The sequence below is a fragment of the Dipodomys merriami genome, unplaced genomic scaffold (genome assembly GCF_024711535.1).
Source record: "Dipodomys merriami isolate MVZ:Mamm:240054 unplaced genomic scaffold, mDipMer1.0.p SCAF_21, whole genome shotgun sequence".
NCBI classification, from domain to species: Eukaryota; Metazoa; Chordata; class Mammalia; order Rodentia; family Heteromyidae; genus Dipodomys; species Dipodomys merriami.
This window is the reverse complement of record NW_027203493.1, coordinates 4437255-4447767: the sequence shown is the minus strand read 5'-3', so window position 1 is coordinate 4447767 and position 10513 is coordinate 4437255. Positions and strand designations below refer to the sequence as shown.

The window sequence follows — 10513 nt, the reverse complement described above, 5'->3', positions numbered from 1 at the left end:
AATCTGTGCATTTGTTATTCCATGTAGAATAATGTTATAATAAACTACGATTAAAGGAATGTGTTTCATGGCAATATTTCTCATAAAATAACTGCCTTCCCTTTGACTCCAGTATGCAGACTAATTATAACACAGAAACCAATCAATTATTTCTCTTTTACTGAGTCAGGCTTGCTCTCATAATCTAAATCTTAATTAAATTATTTGTTAACTAGAGTTATGAGTCTCAAGAGTTGAGACTTTCCTGCCCAGGCTGGTTTCAAACCAGAATCCTCAGACTGCGTCCTCCTGAATAGAAAGGATTATAGATATAAGCCACTGAAACCAAGTAAAATCTACTACTTTTATGCAGGACAATAGCTTTTTATTTATTCATTATAAAAATGATCATTTCAATTTGTCCATTATTAGAAATATTTATTCTCCAGTATCCTATAATGTTTAGTGAAGTCTGGTTAATTAGCAAGGATAACAGTTTTCTTGCTTTCCAGATGTATATGTTCCTTGCCACTCCCCATATTTCCCCATATGATTTTTCTTCTGTTTGTTTTCATATCTTAAGACTTTATTTTTGAAGGTTTACTATTGCTGTTTAATATAAACAATAAAGACACACACATAAAACATTAATTCTGTAATACTCATGAAATAGCTAGTTACATTCAAAATATCCATATGATATGAATTTATAACGTCACTTAGCATTCTCTAAGTCTTTATTGAAACTATTCAAGTCTAAATAATTTTTTTTCTTTTACTGTCATGCAATAAGTTGTTCAGTTTAGATAATGAAAGGTGAATTAAAATATTTTTTAAAATAAGTTTTTTATTGTGAAACTACTGTACAGAGGGGTTACAATCACATGAGCAAGGTAACAAGTACATTTCTTATCAATCATTGTTGCCTCTTCCTTTGATTTTCCCCTACCATCCCTTCCAGATGATGTTAAGTGAAATGAACCCCAAGATAAGGACACATGGAATAACACCTGTTTTCACTGTATTTGATGTTGGTATAATTTGGGGAGCAGAAGGGAAAAAACAAATTGTTTAAATAGGGAATTAAAATAGTTTATTGAGTATATAGTACATTGCCATTTGTGAATAACTTACCAAACTCTTGGTGTAGTTAAAAATGAATTATAAATCTAAATATTATTACTATACTAAGCAATGATTTTTGATCCACGGAAATATTTCATGAGTTGCAAAAATTTTTGTGTTCCCAACCTTCACATCTATTATATCTGTGTATGATTTCTTTTCTTTCTTTTCCTTGTGCTAGTACCAGGACTGGAACTCAGAACTTTGCACTCTCGTTCAATTTCCTTGCTCATGGCTATTACTCTAACCACTTGAGCCACACAGTCAATCTAGCATTTGACTATCGGAGATGGAGACAGCTTAGAATCAGGATTTTCTGAATAGCTAGGATTACAGGCTTGACTGACCCACTCCTAATTGTATATGATTGTTTAATTGGAGAAGGATACTAGCAGAAAACAAAATGTGTGAGGGAAAAATTGTCAAATCCTTGGATAACAACTAGATTCACCATGTAGTCACTTTTCAGAAATAAAGAATTGCAGAGGCGAAAGTCATACCACATACAACATCTGAGTCATACACATGAATGGCACCCCAGGACAGGGTCTTCTCTAAGACATGGGTTGTTCCATGAATCAAGAACCTGTTGGGGCAGGGAAGTGGCTCAGTGGTAAAGCGCTTGCCTTGCATGCATGAGGCTCTGGGTTCGATTCCTCAGCACCACATAAGCAAAAAGAAAAAGTCGGAAGTGGTGCTGTGGCTCAAGTGGTAGAACATTAGCCTTGACCTGAAGAGCTGAGGAACAGCACCCAGGCCCAGAGTTCAGGCCCCAAGACCAGACACACACACACACACACACAAAAGAATATGTTACATCTAGAAGAATTTTACACTGTAATTAGAGTCTACTTTTTGTAAAGAAGACAGTAAAATTTATTTTATTTAATATGAATTAAAGAATTACTATATTTTGTATGATACACATTGAAACCCAGCAAACACAGGCTATAGACACTTCTGGGAAACTGGTGGAGATGGTGGGTTAGGAGCCTGAATACTAAATGCTCAGGAATAGAGAAAAGACTGTAAAGGTCAGAAAGAGAAAGGAACAGCACTGGAAATTATGAAAGGAGTGGTAGCACAGTTGAAAAGTATGGTGAAGAAGGAACACAAAAGGGAAACTGAGAGAAAGCCGGGTGCCAGTGGCTCACACCTGTAATCCTAGCTACTCAGAAGGCTGAGATCTGAGGTTGACAGGTCAAAGCCAGCCTGAGCGGTAAAGTTCATGAGACTCTTATCTCCAATAAACCCTCAGAAAAACAGAAGTGGCGCTGTAGCTCAGGTGGTAGAGCACTAGCCTTGAGCTGAAGAGCTGAGGGACAGCACCCAGGCACAGAGTTCAAGCCCCACCACTGACAAAAACAAAAACAAAAACAAAAACAAAAAAAGGGAAATAGATAAGGACAGACAAACACACATTAACAGGGTAAATCTAATAGCATGGTAAAGGCTGGTAATTCTAGCTGTATGATAACCCCATACCTCTCAAAGCCTTAAATTTAGAGTGGAGAATTGGTGAGAACATGCCTGATCTGTGTGGGAAGAAAAACATTATGCTCTTCCCCTTATCTGGGAGGTCGACAGCAAGGGAACATCTCACATTGTTACTATTTTTATTTGTAAACCACTTAGCCATGTCTCCGGGCCTGATTTTTGCTGGCTACTATTCAGATAGAGTCTCACCTCCTACCCAAAGCACTATCCTTGAGAAGGACTTATACAATTTGAGACTGATATATTTAGAAGGTGACCAAACAAGGATCAATGGTAGTTTAGCATTCCTTTAAATGTTTGTGTCAGCACTGGGGCTTGAACTCAGGATCTGGGTATAGTCTCTTACTTTTTTATCTGAAGGCTATGGTTTGACCATTTGAACAATAGCTTCACTTGGGGCTTTTGGGTGGTTATTTGGAGATAAGAGTCTCACAGACTTTCCTGCTCAGGCTGACTTTCAACTACTATCCTCAGATCTCAGGTACTTCGAGCTGCTAGGATAACAGGCATGAGCCACAGGTACCCAGTGACTTAGATTCTTATGATACTCCTTTCAGAGTATCTGGATAGGAACCATACATAGGAGCTGGTCATGGAAAAGGACAGAGTGTGATGTGGATCACAGAGAAATTCAAGCGTTCCATCAGTGAAGAGTACAGTGGTTGGACACCTTGCCATTCCTAGGAAAAGCAAGTCTTATTACTGTCTGATGGTCACTGAAGAAACACAGCATTGTGCCTTGTGGTTGCTATGACATGTTGCCTGCAGGTCCCATTTGCTAGCTTTGTGTGAAAGATCACTGAGCCATGATTCTCTAGATTACATCATTTTGACTTTCACTTCCTTCCCAGAGAGAGATCATCTGTTTGGGGTTGGGGGTGGTAGGGAAAACACCTGCCCTTTTCTCTTTTCTTTTCTTTCTTTCTTTCTTTCTTTCTTTCTTTCTTTCTTTCTTTCTTTCTTTCTTTCTTTCTTTCTTCCTTTCTTCCTTTCTTCCTTTCTTCCTTCCTTCCTTCCTTCCTTCCTTCCTTCCTTCCTTCCTTCCTTCCTTCCTTCCTTCCTTCCTTCCTTCCTTCCTTCCTTCCTTTCTTTCTTTCTTTCTTTCTTTCTTTCTTTCTTTCTTTCTTTCTTTCTTTGTTGGTCATTCGTGGGGCCTGAACTCGGGGCACTGTCCCTCAGCTCTTCAGCTCAAGGCTAGTGCTCTACCACTTGAGCCACAGGGCCACTTCTGGCTTTTTCTGCTTATGTAATGCTGAGGAATCGAACCCAGGGCCTCATGCAGGCAAGGCAAGCACTCTACCACTGAGCCACCTTCCCAACACCCCAAGCCCTTTTCTTGAACCCTCAACCTGATGCATTTCTTGCTGGAAGGAATTGACAACTCAGAGGCATGCCTTCTAAATGATTGGATTTTTCTGTAGCCTCCTACCCTCACAGTGAGTAAATATAGGAGATACTCACGGCACAGACACTCACCTCTGGGAGCTGAACCACAGCCAGAAGGGGCAGAAGACCCCAGCTAAGGTCTTCAAATCACATGATTTCACCATTACCCCACCCCCACCTCACCCTACCCATCTCCAGAGGTGAACTACTTGGTGAGTTTTGAAAGAATCAAGGTATATTTCAGATAACTCTATTCCGTTGTATTGCTCCCAGGCAGGACTGAGGTCTCCAATGTGAGACTTTGGAAGTCAGGTAATGTCTACAGCTTCTTCCTTATTTCTCTTATTTCTCTTCCTCTTCCTTATTTCTTCCTCGGGAAGGCAGGGAGACAAATACTTGGGAACATCTGAAAGCAGAGAGACAAGAAGGCAGGGTACTTACGTCCTCAGTTCTCCCTTGGTCAGCACAGAATACAGTGTTGTGCTGGCTCTGCCTGCTATCTATCCATTGCTAGTCTTGGATCCTTGCTGTCCTAGGGAGACACCAATTAGGCTGGGTTACTTCAAGGACAAGCAGGAGCCTGCCTGACTCACAGGCTGAAAAGCTCCCAGTGGCCGGCTGTGGCTCTCTGGGCTCTCTATCTACCAAGAAAGGAAACTTTGGTAGGAAAATTATCCTAGAACTGGGTCACTGAGATACCTACAAGATACCTCCATTACTTTATCATAACTTGAGTGAGGCTGGGGATCAGGTCCAGTGCCTTAATACTGGGCTGGTGCATGGCTACTGAGCTATACCCCAAGGGCAGTAGTAAAAAAAATATAGCACATTGATCCTCTGCACAGAGAGGACACTTCAATGGAAGGACTGTAGATGATTGAAATTTTTAGTCAATGATGTGGCTTCAGATGTTCAAATCCCAAGGTCAAACCACAAGAAATATGGGGGGAGGGGAAGAAAACATGAATCCACTAAAATTCAACAGGTCCACAATAATAAATAGTAATAAAAAATAAATAATAAATAATAATAGTGAAGTGAGTGACATCTTAAAAAATTAATGATTACAAGGATTATCAGTTAACAAAGAGGTCATGATCAATACCTACATAAATTTCGTAAGAATTCACATCTGTATTGGATGCTTTTTTTTATTGTGAAGATACCGTACAGAGGGGTTACAATTACATGGCAAAATAATGAGTACATTCTTTATGTTGTACAGACCTCTAATTGAATTCTTATGAACTTATTTCTTCAGTGTTGTTGCAGCCTCTTGTTCATTTTTCATTAATGAAAAATATGAATTCAAGAGATTCTTATGATCATTACTTCATTTAAAATTTCATGGTAACTCCGGTACAAGTTTACTTTTCTATGGATAAAGCAGGTATCGGAGTATTCTCCTAAGGTACTTTAATATTTGTCTCTAAATCATGCAGGTCTCTCTCGAGGGAATTGTTCGGATCTTGAGTATTTTTTTGTTCCTTTCTGAGAGTTGTAGTTATAGTTTCTCACTAGGGAATAAGGAGACTGTCAAGGCAGTTTTATTTTAAGTCTCTCATATGGTTTAATCATAATAAACAAAAAATTAGATGACATTTCTTTGGGGAACATCACCAATAAGGAGAAAAACCCATAAATTCTCCCCATTCAAAGAAAAAAGTAGAGTAATAATTCAAGTGAAAGACATCTGACTTCATAAGCTCTAGGTAAGTGGATAAGAATTGCATCTTGACAATCATCCGAGTTTGACTAATTTCCTTAACCCTTGTATCCTGTCAACAGTCTGATGGTTTTTGACAGCTGGGCTCTTTAACTACATTAAAAATGTCAGTGTCTTTTTCATTAACTCTTGTCTTATGGATATTTGTTTTTAATGTTCTACACACAGATATTTAGAATATGATTATTACTATCCAGAAGAAATCTGAAATATTCTTTGTCAGATAAGAATAGTGTAAGGTATGGTATATACACATCTTTAGAGGACCATAATAACTGCCTTAAAAATAGAGAAAGAATTAAACCATAACATAGATATTGGGGGAGTAACTCAAGTGGTAGAGCATCAGCCTTGTAGCAGAAAGACCCTAAATTCAAACTCTAGTAGCAATAAAAAAGAAAAGAAGAGAGATAAAAGTCAAAGAAAAAATAAAGAGGAGAGGAGAATAGAAGGGAAATGAAAAGTGGGAAGGAGAGGAGAGGGGAGGGGCAAGGAAAGGAGAGAAGAGGAGAGGAAAAGAGAAGAGAGAAGAAAGGAGAGAAGAGAGGAGAAGAAACCTAGGGAGAACTAGAAGAACTCTTGGCAAAATATAAATAAGGACTAAACTGGAATTCTGAATTTCTATTGTTTAATGGGTTACATTTCCTATGGCACAGTAAAACTCAGATAGGGTCGATGGCCCTTTGCATTCAAAATTAACTTATGAAAAGCAATAGCCTATCGTTCTTACTTTAGGATGAGGAGGGACCTAAAGCAAGGAATGTAAGACAGGTTTTTGTCAGGATGATGTATCCATGAGAAAGAGATAAAAGGATAAACATAGAAGGTGTGGGAGGGTGACTCTGGTCTAAGTATTCCATTCATAGTATGAAACTAGAACAATCAAACCTACTGAAATGGTGACAAGAGTTAAGGACAGTTGAGGGATGGTTTCTGGGAAACACATTGTCTGCCTATGTGGTGACATCACAGTGAAAACCTGTGTCTGTGAGAGATGAATAAACACTAATAAAAAAGCAGAAAAAAGAAAGGAAAAGAATTTGGAAAAAAGTGAAACTCTGGAGAAATGGCAGACCATGTTATGCAGGAAAGGGAATGGTAGCAGCCCAGCAATTTCCAGTATCTCTCTTTTCCTTAGGCTTCATTCTCTGATAAGAAAGCAAATGCAGATGCCACTATAGCACAGGTTCCTAGACTGAGGGACAGCTGTATCAGGTTCCTGGGACTCGATCTGCTGCAGTGGACTTTCTATCTTGCAGTGGACTTCCTGGATTTCCTACTTAGCAATTAGACATGTTAACACTTTATTGCTCCTTTTTGAATCTTATTTGAGTATTCTCGTGTCTAATTTCTTCTCCAATTGGAAATAGCTATAACCTTATTTTATCTTTTCATTGAAGAAACACTGAATGGAATAGGATGGGCATTCAAGAGATTAAGTTAAACTTGGCTCCCCGTCTTTAACAATAGAAATCAGATTTCAATTTAGCTACTTCTGTGGCGATTTTGTTATGTACAGACCTAATGCACACTATCAAAAACTTGAAAATCACAGTTATACTCTAAATATTTTACTTTAAACTTGCAGAAATAATTGTGTTTTAATATATATATATATATATATATATATATATATATATATATATATACTGGATTTTCAAAGGAATATTTAAGATAACTAACTAGGATATCTCCATAATGTGATTTAAATAGAAGTAAAGCATATACTACCAAATTATTAATGCCAAGTATATTGACAATATGTAGCTATTCTATACAGGTTTTGTAGTGTAGATTCACATGCTCAGTGTCCAGTAGTCTATGTCAAAAAGGATTTTCTTTAAAAAGGAAAAGTAAAATAATACATGGAATTTGATAAATGATGCAAATATTTATTTCACAAGGGAAAATTTTAAATTCATTTCTGAACAGTTTGTCAAAGCAATATCAAATTTAAAATGATTTTGATATTATTTATACAATTCAACATTTTTGCTACATGTGTGGATGGTGTGTTTTAAATAACCTTTTCTACATGGGAAGATATTATTGATTAACTAAGTAGCATTGATTTTTGAACCTTATGAACAATATCATCAACTCAATTTGCTATTAGTCTATTAGTTGAATCCCATAAATGCTCAGAGATAGGTTGAGGCATTCTGATTTCCATTAATGTAAAACTCCAAATGGTAAAAGAAAGTAGATGAATTAGTGGATTGTGGTTATAAATCTGCAAATGGTAAATGACAGTAGATGAATTAGTGGATTGTAGTTAATGTATCTTGCTTTTTTAATTTTTTTTTTTTTTGGTCGGTTGTGGGGCGTGAACTCTGGGCTTGAGCGCTGTCCCTCAGCTCTTCAGCTCAAGGCAAGAGCTCTACTGCTTGAGCCACAGTGCCACTTCCGGTTTTCTAGTGGTTTATTGGAGATAAGAGTCTCACGGACTTGAACCTCAATCCTCAGATCTCAGCCTCTTGAGTAGCAAGGATTACAGGCATGAGCCACGGGCACCCGGCTTGTATCTTGCTTTTGCAAGCTGGAATGTGTATTTCTTTGTTCCTCTATTGTTCTAAGTCCAACAAAAGACAAACAAGAGGCTCTAGACTTCATTAGTTTCATATTCTCTCTACTTCCATTTTTAACAATGTCAAATCTCAATTTCCAGACAAACAAGGTATTGATGTTCCAAGCCTATAATTCTAGCTACTCGAGAGGCTGAAACCTGGAAATCAAGGTTTAAAGCAATTTAAGCACACAAGCTAAAGTTACTCTTTGTTAGAATTGCTTGGGCTACTATGCTTATCTCCAATTCACCAGCAAAAAGCTGGAAATAGAGAGGTGTCTCAATTGTTAGAACTTTAGCAAAAAGGCCCAGATACTGGCAAAAATAAGAAGAACAAGATTTCACAGACAAGAATGGAAGTGTATTTAAAAATTGTGATTCAATTGTGTAAATATTGTACCAACAGCTATGCTCCAAATATCATTGGCTCTTTTTTAAGAATTTAACCTGTGTTGTGACATTATGTCTCACACAGATTTCTACTTGGGAAAGTGGAAGATTCTATTCTTTGACTGTTAAAATCAGAACTTGAAATTCTTATGCTATCATCCTCTACAATAAAAAACCTCCATTCTGTGGAGTTCATCATCTAATTTGATGACTATATTTAAAAGCATTTAACGCATCTGTCTTTTTTCAGAAGAGGTTCTCAGAGGAAATGGGCCAACAGAACCTCACAACACCCACTGAATTCATTCTTTTGGGGATCACAAGGCAGCCAGAATTGCAGCTCCCCCTTTTCGGGGTCTTCCTCCTTATCTACGCAGTGACAGTGGTGGGAAACCTGGGCATGATCATTCTAACCAAGCTGGACTCCCGTCTACACACACCTATGTACTTTTTCATCAGACACCTGGCTTTCATCGATCTTGGCAATTCCACAGTCATTTATCCCAAGGTGTTAGTAAATTTTATTTCGGATCAAAATACCATTTCCTATTATGCTTGTGCCACCCAGATGTCATTCTTCATTACGTTCATCATCAGTGAGCTTTTCATCTTGTCCTCCATGGCCTATGACCGCTATGTGGCCATCTGTAACCCTCTGCTGTACAATGTCATCATGTCTCAGATGCTCTGCCATGTGCTGGTGGGCATCCCATACCTCTACAGTGCCTTTCAAGCCCTTATGATCACTGCTAAGATTTTTATCTTGAACTTCTGTGGCTCTAATGTCATCAGTCATTTCTACTGTGACAATGTTGCTCTGTTACTTCTCCTGTGTTCAAATGCACAAGATATAGAATTGATCATCATTGTGTTTTCAGCGTTTAACCTGATCTCTTCCCTCATAGTCGTCCTGATATCTTACACTCTGATTCTGTTAGCGGTGTGTCGAATGCATTCTGCAGAAGGCAGGAAGAAGGCTTTTTCCACGTGTGGCTCTCATCTCACTGTGGTGGTGGTGTTCTATGGGACTCTACTCTTCATGTACGTGCAGCCCAAATCCACGCACTCCTTTGACACGGACAAATTAACATCTGTGTTTTACACCTTAGTGATCCCCATGCTGAATCCTTTGATTTACAGCGTTAGAAACAAAGAAGTAAAAAATGCCTTTCACAGAATCTTTAACAATCTATTTAAGCCTTGTATTTAATATGTAATGCAAAATGTTGTTTCAATAAACAATGATAAAAATAATACTTGACTGTATTTCTAACAGGTGGAAAAATATAAATGGATAGATGATATCTAGCTAGCTAGATAGGTAGATACATACATATGTACATACCTACCTACATACCTACATACATACATTTCAGCTTCACAGTAAAAAATAATGATAACATTACACAATGTGATTTATTCTATTATATTCACTCTCATTCACCCTCATCTTTCATATATCCATTAAGGAACTCCTCCCAATACTTCTTGCTTCTACATCAGTATTTCTTTAACACTACCATAGAACGTTATATTCTCCCAGCAGTAATAATACGTATTAAATTCTACAATAGTAATTTATGTTTGGTTTATCATTTTTGTTTTGTTTCACTTTTGTCAATAGCTATCTAGTTAACCTTATTTTTATTGTATGTTCTGAAAATAAAACACTGGTGTAAATAACATCTCTTGCAAACACCATGTATTCTGTTACTATGATTTTCTTGTTTCCATCATGATAATTTATTTCTCTGAATTGTACAATTTAATTTACTTGTATTTAAATTAATTCGAAATGGAGCACTTTGTTCTGGCATATTGCTATTTGTTGCCTGCATATTTTA

At 37.5% G+C, this 10513-nt stretch overlaps 1 protein-coding gene across 1 annotated transcript; it reads left to right on the top strand.

Annotated features, from left to right (window-relative positions):
• Positions 1-8937: 8937 nt before the first annotated feature.
• On the top strand, positions 8938-9879 carry LOC138833592 (olfactory receptor 8K5-like). The gene has a single exon (XM_070031872.1). It carries the CDS (start codon positions 8938-8940, stop codon positions 9877-9879), a length of 942 nt encoding a protein of 313 aa, XP_069887973.1.
• Positions 9880-10513: the final 634 nt, after the last annotated feature.

Bases quoted from the DNA above. Each gene is read 5' to 3' on its own strand.
- LOC138833592 (XM_070031872.1), top strand. From the start codon at position 8,938: ATGGGCCAACAGAACCTCACAACACCCACTGAATTCATTCTTTTGGGG.